An 11,501-nucleotide genomic window follows, 5' to 3' on the forward strand; every position below is an offset into this window, starting at 1 on the left:
GAAAGATCTTTCTACCAGTAACCATAGTAACAACCCCCAAATCCACAGATGAGAGTCAGCCACACATCTTCTCAGTGCAGTGGTCCATGGCTTTAGTCAAAGCTACCTAAAAGGCTGAAGCTGAAGGACACTTTAGCTCAGGGGAATAAGACAGCCTCGCCAACATAGTATGACCTTGTTTTGAACACAAAACTAAACCACCTCTAAACACTGACCCCTTGTGTTGCTGGATGTGAATTGGTCACTTGAATAGATTGTGTCCATGATGAGCACCTTTTAATGGACTGTTAATACACTGTCTGGGTGCCTTTAAGTTGTGTAAGCTATGGTCTTTAGAACAGTTCATATACTGTACTGGCCTGTAGAACAAGCCTAGGTGAGACTGGATAATCGTAGATGAGGAACAGTAGAGAGTAGCTGTTCCTGCTCATCTGCTGAGGCCTGCTAGTGAGAGCGGCTCTGTGGCCCCTTCACCTGAGCACTGTGGTACTGGGAGTGGTTTATTAAATCGAGTGTGCTAGGCAAATTGTCTCAACTTCAAAGACTGAAAGTTTCACATGCCCTGTTCTCACCCAACACACCCCAGGGCTTTTGAGGCAGAGACTCACTAGTATAGTCAAAGCCAGCCTAGAATTTGCTGCATAGCCCTGGCTGGCCTCAAACTCAGTATCCCCTGCCTCCTGCATTTTGGGTCACATGCATGTGCTGTCATGTCCAGCTTCTCCTCATTTATTTCTTGAGAAGCTTTAGAGAGAGAAATTGTGTAATGCTCGAGTGTTTATAGATGGCTTGGCTCTGGGCACCCCAGCCTGAGTCAGCCTTGTTCTTCTAAGTAGCTGGGGACTTAACCCCGACATTCGCCCTGATTTTCCTTTATAAGGAGACAAGATTTAAAGAAATTAAATGATGGTATCTGTTAACATTCAGTTGACATGCTCCTCAGGGGCAGTTGACACTATTTCAGTAGAAGTAGAGTTAATGATGACCTCACTTAGCTCAAACAATTGCCTCCTTCAAACTAGTTGGAACTAGACAGTATAGATACAGTTTAACATAGTTTCACCAAATTGTTCTTCTATACTATATTTGTCTTTACAAACAGCATGAAGCAGATCTTTGTGGTACCATCCTCCTCATCCTCCTCCTCCAGCATAGTTGTCCTGTGCCTCTCCCTCAGGTGCAACCCTTTGTCTAGTAACAAGCTTCAAGTTCCTGCCCAATATGTCTCAAAACTGTTTAAGAGTCGGGGCCTAAAGAGATAGTTCAGAGAGGCTGGAGAGATGACTCAGAGGATAAGAGCATTGACTGCTCTTGCAGAGGTCCTGAGTTCAATTCCCAACAACTGCATAATGGCTTATAACCATCTGTCATGAGATCTGGTGCCCTCTTCTGGCCTGCAGGCAGATTAGTGTATACATAATAAAAAAGATAAATCTAAAAAAATAAATAAATAAAAAGCTGCATGGCTTCTTAAAAAGAATGTTAAAAAGAGAGAGCTCAGTTAGTTAGTAACATGTTTGCACGAGGACCTGAGTTCTACTCCCAGTATACACATAAAAAGCAAAGCATTGCAGTAGATCCTTTTAATCCCAGTGCTGGGGAGGCAGAGATAGGCGGATAGACCCCTGGAGCCTGGTAACCAGCGAGAGACCCTTCCCCCTCCTTCACAAAAACAAAACAGATTGCTCTTGAGGAATGAACTCAGAGGTTAGCTCTTACCAGATACGTGTACACCCATCCACACACATGCATGTGCACACACAAGCTTAGAAGTGGCAGGTCTGTCAGCCTGATGGGACCCCTGGTGGCTAACCTTAAGGATGAGCAACCTTAAGAAACACCCTGGTCTAGAAGCTGGCTACTTCCTAGGCAGTATTCATAACAACCATCAGCAGTCAGCATCTGAGAGCCAAAGGGAGATGTGGGTGAGAGGATGACAAGTGCTGCTTGGTGCTAATCAAGTCATCCGTCGGATATTTCCAGCCCAGAGTTCTGCCCTTCCCTATTTTTCCTTCAGTGGATTGTGTGGAATTCCATCATGTCATCAGAAAATATTTCTTACAACATTTTAGAATAAGACTGTTGCTTTAACCTGAAGTAGGAACGAAAGTGTTCCTCTCTTTCTGTAGGTTTGTGTAAGTCAGATTATGTGTCTGCATACTCTTCACCTAGCCCTTTGAGACCAGTTGCTCAGGTAAAAGCCAGTCCAAACCTGAGAGGGACGCCTCTGTCCTCTTTACTCCCCACAGCCTCTGGGTGCTTGCAGCGGCGTGCTGGGCTCCTGGCTGGCCCCTGGTGCTTACTCCTCCTGTGCCCCACACACTGTGTGCTAAGGCTTGTTGGGCCCTGGTGGTAGGGGCTTGGTGGACGGCTCCCGCATACGTGTCTGTCTTTCCGACTATCGAGCGACCCTGCGCCCCCTCGTGCCTAGCCCTAGCTCTTCTTGGATGCACTCTGAGGCTGTTTCTGTTGCTTTACCTTCAGTTTTTGTAAACCAGTCTATTTCATTTTTTAGGCAGTGCTTTTACATGAAGACAAAAAGAAACAAAAAACAACCATATTTTTGAGTCCCCAGTCAGGTATGTGGTTTTAAAGGGTCAGATATGTGTTGTTTTCTTCTCTGAATATTTTACCACATGCCTTTGAGATGCTTCCTTTCCTGTGCGGTTCTGACAGGGATATCATAACTTCACGAGGGAACTTTAAACAAACAAACAAAAAGCACTCTTACCTTGCTTCCATCTTGCACCCGAATCTGATTGTTCAGTGGGTAAGGGCAGCCTGTACATTTTCAAATATTGTGGGTGACCTCCTCGCCTGAGGAAGAATTGCTGCCCTTAGCCACGGGGGTCTTTTGTACACATTTGTAACTGCTGTGGATTGGCTGTTGTCTTGCCCTCACTGTTTCTCCTCGTGGAAATTGTCTGCCATGCTCCCGAACAAGGGAAGGAAGCTCTAACCTGAATCCTCCACGCTGCGTCCAGACAGCTATGTCATTTATTTCTCTCTTCAGTAAATATCCGCTGATACTGTCTCTTACTGCCGGGCACCAGCCCCAGCCCTTAACACGCCTCAGTGAGAGGCAGAGCTCCTAATCCACATTCTTATCAGGAGTAGACAGTAGAGAGAAGTAAGCAACTGTAATCATGGTGACAGTGCTTTAAGCAGGAAAAACACAAGATGATGCTGTGTATGGCAGTGTTCTTCTTAATAAAATGCCATCCCAAGTCAGCTGAGTCACAGGATCTGAAGGCTCAGGCTGAAGAGGCACAGACCTTTAACTGCTAGCAGCTCCTGCTCTTCATCTGATGCCTGGCAGGGACGGTGTCAGCATGTAGGAGCAGTGAGAGGTGAAGTTGGAGTAAATGAGTCTAGCTTCTTGAAGCTGCAGCAGTGATGGAGGGATGGGAAGGATTTTGCTCAAGGGGAGGAGAAGCTGCTGGACACTTAACTGGAGGAATGGGGCTGTTTGAAGCAGTAAGTGGCTAGGACAGGATCACTGAAGCCAGTACTCAACCAAGGTAGTTGAGTAGAGACATGGCTCACAGGTGGGTAGAAAATGCCAGGGAGGACAACCATGTGCTACACATCTGTATTCTGAAGACAACATTGACAAAATTAATGCTGTGGGTTGTGACATGAATACACGGTGAGGCTCATATGACGCCATAGTCTGGCTAAGAACCAGAAAAATAAAGGAAATGTTTGAGGAGAAATAGGAGTTAGTGGTGAGCTTAAGGTAGCTGGAGTTCTGGACTAGAGAAGTTGAGTCCAGTTAGTTGTATTAGTCAGGCTTCTCTAGAACCACTGAATGTATGGAATGTCTCTCTATATTGAGGGAATTTATTGTGTCTGTAGTCCAACTAACCCAACAATGGTCAGCTGTGGATGGGAAGTCCAAGGATCTCCTAGCTGCTCAGTCCCACTAGGCTAGTTGTTTCCACTGGTCTTCTGTAGAAGTAGGTTCCAACAGATGTGCTGACAAGTAAACGCAAGCAGTCTAAGAAGAGTGAATCTTCATCTTCCAAGTGTCCTTATGTAGGTCTCCAGCAGAAGGTGTGGCCCAGATTAAAGTTGTGTACCACCACGCCTGGATCTGGGACTTGCTTTGTCCCATGCTGACCTTGAACTCAGAGATCTCCTTGTCTTAGTCTCCTGGGACTGAAGGTGTGCACTACCTTGCCTGGGCCTATGCTTTTCATGGCCACTGTGCCTCAAGATCTCCATACCAAGATCCAGGTCAGAACTTGTGTCTTTCAGCCTCATGATCTGTATCACAGGTAATTCCCTCCAATTCTGGATTGTAGTTCATTCCAGATATAGTCAAGTTGACAACCAGGAATAGCCATTACACTGTGGCTGGCATTTAACCAGTCCAGGCTGCAGAAAGGAGTGTAAGTGGCCATTGCATTTCAAGCCCCTATACTCAAGGCGATCTCTTAGCAAGTCAGTGCACATGCTAGAAAGGGATACATGTGGATCATGGAAATAAAATAAAAAAAAAAACAAAGATGGTCAAAGAAGGAGCAGAAAGAGTCAGAGTTGAGCTCAGAGTACAAGTGAAGGCAGAGTTTTGTGAGGTGCTGCTTAGATCTCTGTAGAAACTGAGTTCAGCACTGGATTTGGGATCTGAGCTCACTGGAGCCTTTGCAAAGCTCCTTTGCTTTTTTGGTAACTAGGTTCAGAACTCCAAGAAAAAGAATGGGAGCCTGCTTAGCCTGGGCTGTGGTGTGAAGGGCAGAGCTCCCCTTCTGCCATGTCTCGAGCCTATGGAGGGTTGCTGAAGAGAGCCTGATGGAGTACTGGGGCAAGAAGGTCTTTTGCTGCTGGTATTTCAAGTGTTCTTCTCTCAAAAAAGAGAGGGGAAAACTGGGGTAAAAGAAAAGAAAGTGACTTTTTCAGCAATATCATAGGAAAGGACAAAACTGTAAGACATTGTAAACAGTGGGGTCCTTCCTAGGACAGCCTCTCAGTAGCTTTGCTTCGTCAGCCCTAGTCCCTCTTTACCTCTTTACGAGGAGGCTAGCAATGGGCAGTTAAGCAGAGCAGCATGAGTAATCAGTCCCTTTTAAGTTCTTGTGTCATTTATTAAAACTTAATGAGGAGGCCTTTTTATGTATATGAATGTTTTGCCTGTGTGTGCCTATGTGTGCTTGGTACCTCTGGAGGTCACAAGAGGTTGCTGAATCCCCTAGAACTGGAGTTATCGTTGTTTTACTGTATGAGTCCAGGGTGCCAAGCCTGATCTTAACTGCTGAGCTGTCTCCAACCCAAAAGAGTGAAATTTGTAATGACAATGCTTATGTAACTTATACTACAGCAGTGTCACAGAATAGGTATGTAAGAACATGCATGTAACATCTAGAACACAGATTAGAGGCCATTTCAGGCATCCACTGCAGATTCTGGGAATGGCATCCTAATGCTAGGAATAAAGTACGGGCTTTTTAGTGTTGACTTTGGCAGAGCAAGAAGTCTTCGCCTGCTACTCGGGCTGAGCTGTCTCCCCGTGTCTTTCTGGCCTCTTCTGTCAAGGCAAGGACACTGACCACTCTGGGGAAGATGAGGAAGCCTTGGGCTAAGAGTGTCTATTATTTCTACTGTGAATGCAGTTCGTGGAGGAAAAAATAGTGGGATTGTTAATGTGTTTGACTCCTTAAGTATTTTCTTTCTTCTTTTTTTTTAAAGATTTACTTATTTATTATATATGTAAGTATATATATACATATATTATATATGTATGTATATGTAATTATATATGTAGCTGTCTTCAGACACCCCAGAAGAGGGCATCAGATTCCATTACAGATGGTTGTGAGCCACCATGTGGTTGCTGGGATTTGAACTCAGGACCTTCAGAAGAGGAAGAGTAGTTGGTGCTCTTAATAGCTAAGCCATCTCTCCAGGTCCTGCTTAAGTGTTTTCAACACCAAGAGGCGTTATCTTAAGTATTTGCAAGTATTTTACTTTTTTTCATGAATAAAGGGAAACATTGAAATGATAGATTTTTTTAACTAGGGTCTCATGTAGCCCTGGGCGCACCATGCAATGCTTTGCAGGCACTCTGCTGTCTGCGTGATACTCCCAGCCCCAGGGTCAGACTTCTTTACACAAAATGTAAAGGACCTAGGGATTGTGGTTGGTGTGCATGCAGTATAAGGGCATGTGACTTGAAGGAAACAGAACTCTCCAAATCTAACTGCACTTTTAACTGAAGGAGAACATTAGGAGAATATTGTACGTGACAGTTAGGCAGGAAGAGGTTTCAGGGAACACAAACTCCTGTCTTTTCAGGAAGAGTTGTGACTGTTCTCCATGGAGCACGCCATTTCACAACAGGAGTGCTGCTGGATCCCTTCCAAATCCAGTAGACAGAAGTGAAAGCAGAATGGTGCCCCACCGCTAAGCTGATTTTGGGTGGGAAAGAGAGATGACTGTAGTATAACCACACTGACCTTCAAATGGCCCTAGCCTTCCAGAGGGCGTGAGCCACAGACCCCACCAGACAATGACTTCATCTTCCCTACAGATCTGGGAGTTTGAAGATATAAGGCGTCCATGTATAATCAGATTAAAGGAATGTGGTTTTAAGCAACTCTGCCCTTAAGCAGATATTCCCAAAACCTTTCACACAGGAAAAATCCTGATGTCCCTGATGTCCCTGATGTCAGGCACATAAAGGAACACAGTGTAAGCATCTGTTGTGCAGTTTGTTGCGTGTCTGGTTTCCACTTGCTGTGTTGGGGACACTCCTTGCCCTGTACATACCTCAGGTCTCTCGGCTTTGAGCTGACTGCTGAGGAGCCATGGGCAGACACTTGAGCAGATTTGTGTGAGTGCAGGGAAAACGTTCCTGGGAGTGCTGACTTCATAGACCTTGTCCCCACACTGTTCCCAAGTCTGCACAGAGCAGCATTGTGGCCTTAAGAGGTTACATATCTTAAAAGTGGAGTTTTACTATAATTTTTCTACAGACCTAAAACTGGCATGGCCAACTAACATTTACTTAGTTACAGGGAAGTTATTTTGTTATTTATCTCAGTTTTAAAAAAATCCTACAACCTAAAAACTTACCAACTTAAATTTATTATGGGAAAATTTTATTACAAATTGTATTCACCTTTCTACAAGAAAAAAATTATAGATGGCTAAGATTTGTCCTTGCCAATAAAACAGCTCCTAAAGTTAGTGTCGGCTGTCACATGTGTTGAAGGCAGACTTAGTTTCCCTTGAGTCCCTTTGTGGACTATATCTCTGACCCACTCTAGTTTCCTTAACAAGCACGTGTTGATGGACTGCTGTGCTCTTACCATTGACTTTGCCATCTCCCTAACGGGTGCATTCCTCTGTTTCAGATGTCTCAGCAAATGGTACTTGTTGTTTTAAATTAGCATAAAGACCATTGGTGGGGCTGTGGAGATGGCTCAGTGGGTATAAGGAGGACCAGAGTTTGGATCCTAGCATCCATATGTTAGACAACATGGCAGCCTGCTAGGAGTCCATCACATAGGAGGTGGACGGGGAGCTCCAGACAGGCTGCACAGCTAACTAGACCTGCCTTCACACACAGGGAGGCGATTGTGAGAAGACATCCACACACACACAGTGTCCAAACACACATAAGCATGCACAAACATGAAACTATTTCATACACACAGTCATATGGGGAAAAACGGTTCGGTGGTAGTGTGAGGATTGTTTGGTTGTTGTTTGTTTGTTTGTTTTTTAATAACTAGACTTTAAAATTCTGGTCAGTGATAAAGTTATATAAATATACATGAACATAAATGAGGCAGATAATTACCAATCTCTTAGAATATCTCTGATTTTTAAAATATCAAGCCATTTGATTAAAATGAAATAAAGGAAAAACTTGTGTGGTAGATCATTCCTAAAGCTCCTGCTTTAGGAAAGTTGTGTCCATGTTTTTGAAAATATGTACTACGGCTATACTTTGACTTTCCTTTACTTACATTTAATTCTGCAGTTCATTTGGAAATGATAAGAGTGACAGTTTGAGTTTCCTTCTCCCCTCAGAAGTTATGGCTGCAGGCCAGGGGTGGTGGTCATGGTATAGTATTTAATCACAACACTCGGAGGCAGGAAAATCTCTGTCCATTCCAGGCTAGCCTGGGCTACATGATGAATTCCAAGCCACCCAAGACCTCACAATGAGATTCTGCTTTAAAAAAAAAAGAAAGAATGTAGCTGGCATGTTACCAGTTACTAAACACTCTGCATTCCTTTCACTCGTTTGAATAGAGCCTTCATTATATAATGGCAGTCCTATAGGCTCTCATTCCTTCCTGTGCTCAGATCCAGAATGCAGGAAGTGCTGTGCGCTGTGGACGGCTTCACTACTAAGTACAGAGAAGTTTATTTTCTCATTGTACATCCCTAAGATATCACTAGACTTCTAAAGGGTAATGATATGAGGTGCTAATTTCTGGTCAGCAAACTCTTTGCGGTCTGGGTGGTTACGAATGAAAAGAAAATAATATCCTATGTAAAGAACTTTCGGACTTTCGGGGGGGGGGGGGGGGCGCTGGAGAGATGGCTCAGTAGGTAAGAGCACCAAGTGCTCTTCTGAAGGTCATGAGTTCAAATCCCAGCAACTACATGGTGGCTCACAGCTATCCGTACAAAGATCTGATGCCAGACACCAATGTAGGTGTCTGAAGACAGCTACAGTGTACTTACATATAATAAATAATTTTTAAAAAAAGAAGAATTTTCAGAGGATATAAAATTTAAAAAAAAAAAACAAAAAACTCTCAATGTTTCTTCTAGCCTCGGTGCCAGCCTGCAGCTGCATTAAACAGCCTCACGGCTGTAACTTATCAGCACTGAGGAAGCAGCGCCTGAGCACTGCCTAATGCCTCTAATGTCTGTGCACTTGTGTTTATATCTAGTTTGACTATTGACCCAGGACAAGTGCCCTTTGTGGTGGGACACATGTCTATGAGTAACTGACAATAAGTATTGTGTGACTTTGCTCAAATAATGTTTCTTTCATTTATGTTGGATTTTGTTTTCCCTCCTAGGTAGCCTTTCCAGTAAATATATGACTCAGGGGAGAGCCTCAGTGAAGAGAACCCAGCAAGAATCATGAGGGAAGGAACTGCAGCACTGGAAATGCCACTCAGGTGTCCCTGTCCACTTGGGAAATTAGGTTCACGTCACAGGACACAGTGACACAGATCAGGCTTCAACTTAACAGTTGAGGGGTATCGTAATTTTTAAAATTTTAATGAAATTGTTAATGAGGAAAAGAAATTTTAATATAGTCTAACTATACCACCAATCCCCAGAGACTTAAAGATTTTAATAGAAAGTCAACTTAAAAATATAACTGAGGGCCAGTATTCAATGGCTACAGTGTCATGGTTTTTAGTTCTTTCAAAGCACTCTAAAAATAGTGTGCTGCTCACCAGAGGAGTCAGCCCTCTTTTCCCTACACATCCCCTTTTTGATTTCCAAAAGGGGCAATTCTCTGTTGTGGCTGGATTGTGGTATGGACGCACATCGAGGACATTGGACCATACTGCTGTACATAAGGTCTACAAGCATTCTCCATGGTTCTTTGTAGAAACGATAGCATGGGATGCACGCCCTGTCGGCATGGGCCTCGGTGGACGACCGCAGCAGCAGCACCGGCGCATCTCCGAGGGCTTCCTTCTCTAAGTAATTGACATAGAACTGTTGTGCTCATAAAAATGAAGTCATAAAAATAGGTAGTCCTTTTTGCTGGTTTAAAAAAGATAAAGGGGAAAAGGACAGAATAAGAGTGCTTTTTACTTTTTATGATACTCAGAAATTAGGGTGGAGAACTTTTATAAACCTCTGAAGATCAAAGAGGCTGCTGTCTCTGCCAATCACAAGTTTGATTGGCAGCCTTCCGGTCTGACTGGAGCCCTCTCTAAACTGTTAGTGAACTTCGCAAGCCTTTCTGAAATAGTACAGAGTCAGAACTATGCCGGTTTATTTATCATTTTAAAATAAAATCGAACTTTCAACATGTAATTTTATCCACATTATTTTCTTATAAAAGAATCATTAGAAAAGTCAAAGATCTGACAGTACAAACCTCCTTACTAGAGGATGCCTATGCTGTTCCCCTGTGATGTGTGCCGGGTTGTTGATAGCTGTGCGCTGGGTCTGGGCCATAGGAGCAGGAGACTGGGGGAGGGGGCTGAGGGAGAGCTGGCCACAGTGAGGAAGACTCAGAAGATGCATATATGTGTGAACGTCTGTTCATAGTCTACTTGTGGAAGAGTCATGTCAAAATGAAGTCTTTGAGAAATTGAAAATCATGGTTAAAAAAAAATAAAAATGGTGACCATCAAACTCATGAGTTGTGCAACCGGGGCCTCCCTGCTACATGACTACTCAGCTGCTGTCCTGACTGCTTTCCTCTTGCCTCTGGCTGTGAAGTGACGGCACTCTGCTCTGTCTGGATCTGTGCCTTGCCTACTGAAAAATTCCTAGTGTTGTCTATCTCTCTGCCCCTAGAACAGAAATGAAATGCGAGGCCAGACCAACCTTTATCCCTGGTTATTTTCTACTTGGATCTTTCGTTGGCGGTTGGGGGAGGGGAGTGTACTTATCCCTAAAAAGGTTTCCTACATTTTGATTCTTAAAAGAAATTCTGCCCAGCAGCCTGGAAGTTTTGATCGCTTTACACTGATATACTGTTAGACAAGTGAGGCATACTTGTCAGCAGATGAGAGAACAGCCAGTCTATAGCCAGGTTAAAGCTGCCTTTGCAAACGATCGCAGTGCCTGGTGCCCTGTTGTGTTCTAAAACAGTGGAAACTCAGAATTCAGTTTTTATAGTAGGAGTTCTGAAAACCCACCCGATCTTCACTTTTTAGCAGTCTCTTGCTCAATGTGAACTGCTTTGGCAAGCTTCCTGGTATTAAAAAAAAACGTGTTTTCAGTGTGCTTAGAAAATGTTTTCAATCTCTTTTTCCTTTGCTTCAAAGGTGGCTTTTATCTTAAGGGGGAAAAATCTTCCCAAGTGGAACAAAATCCTTGCAGGAGAGATCAATGATTGAGTGGGGTTCACAATATTCATGCATTAAAAATAGAGTTGAAAACATGGTATACCCACTCTTTGTAAAGCTATGAAGAAAGGGGCAGAACATTTTCTTAGTTCCTGGGCAGCTCTAGGCAGCAGCAATGTGGAATATCAGACTTACTCTGTCAATGTTCCAGCATGGCTTAAGTCCCCACTTAGGACTGGAAACTGCCCCTTCTGGTCAGATCAGTGAGAGCATACTGGGAAAGAAAGCACTTGTTCTTTCAGTCTAGACCTGAGCCGAATCCATTTCCCTCCCTTGGCCTCCCTGGAACCATAAGGGGGCGTTCAGGGCTAGCAAACTCCTCAGTGCTCCCCACGCCCACCCAATGGCTGCACCCGGCCAGCTGCAGCTCCAAGATAAAGGAGCTCCAGTTCCTACGTCACCGCGAGCCCGTCGCAGCGGCCGCGAAGGGAGCCG

At 44.1% G+C, this 11,501-nt stretch overlaps 1 protein-coding gene across 5 annotated transcripts in view; it reads left to right on the plus strand.

Moving 5' to 3' along the window:
• Nucleotides 1-10,351, plus strand: part of Tut7 (terminal uridylyl transferase 7) — a 57,769-nt gene extending 47,418 nt beyond the window's left edge. For 3 of the 5 annotated variants that reach the window (XM_052156307.1, XM_052156308.1, XM_052156306.1), the window contains exons 27-29: nucleotides 2,130-2,194; nucleotides 2,516-2,579; nucleotides 9,045-10,351. In XM_052156307.1, the coding sequence (XP_052012267.1) occupies nucleotides 2,130-2,194; nucleotides 2,516-2,579; nucleotides 9,045-9,112 (197 nt within the window). In that variant the 3' untranslated portion in view covers nucleotides 9,113-10,351. The remainder of the gene's footprint in view (nucleotides 1-2,129; nucleotides 2,195-2,515; nucleotides 2,580-9,044) is intronic. The other 2 variants (XM_052156310.1, XM_052156309.1) reach the window with 2 other exon arrangements.
• Nucleotides 10,352-11,501: the final 1,150 nt, after the last annotated feature.

Source organism: Apodemus sylvaticus, chromosome 14 (genome assembly GCF_947179515.1).
Source record: "Apodemus sylvaticus chromosome 14, mApoSyl1.1, whole genome shotgun sequence".
Taxonomy (NCBI): domain Eukaryota; kingdom Metazoa; phylum Chordata; class Mammalia; order Rodentia; family Muridae; genus Apodemus; species Apodemus sylvaticus.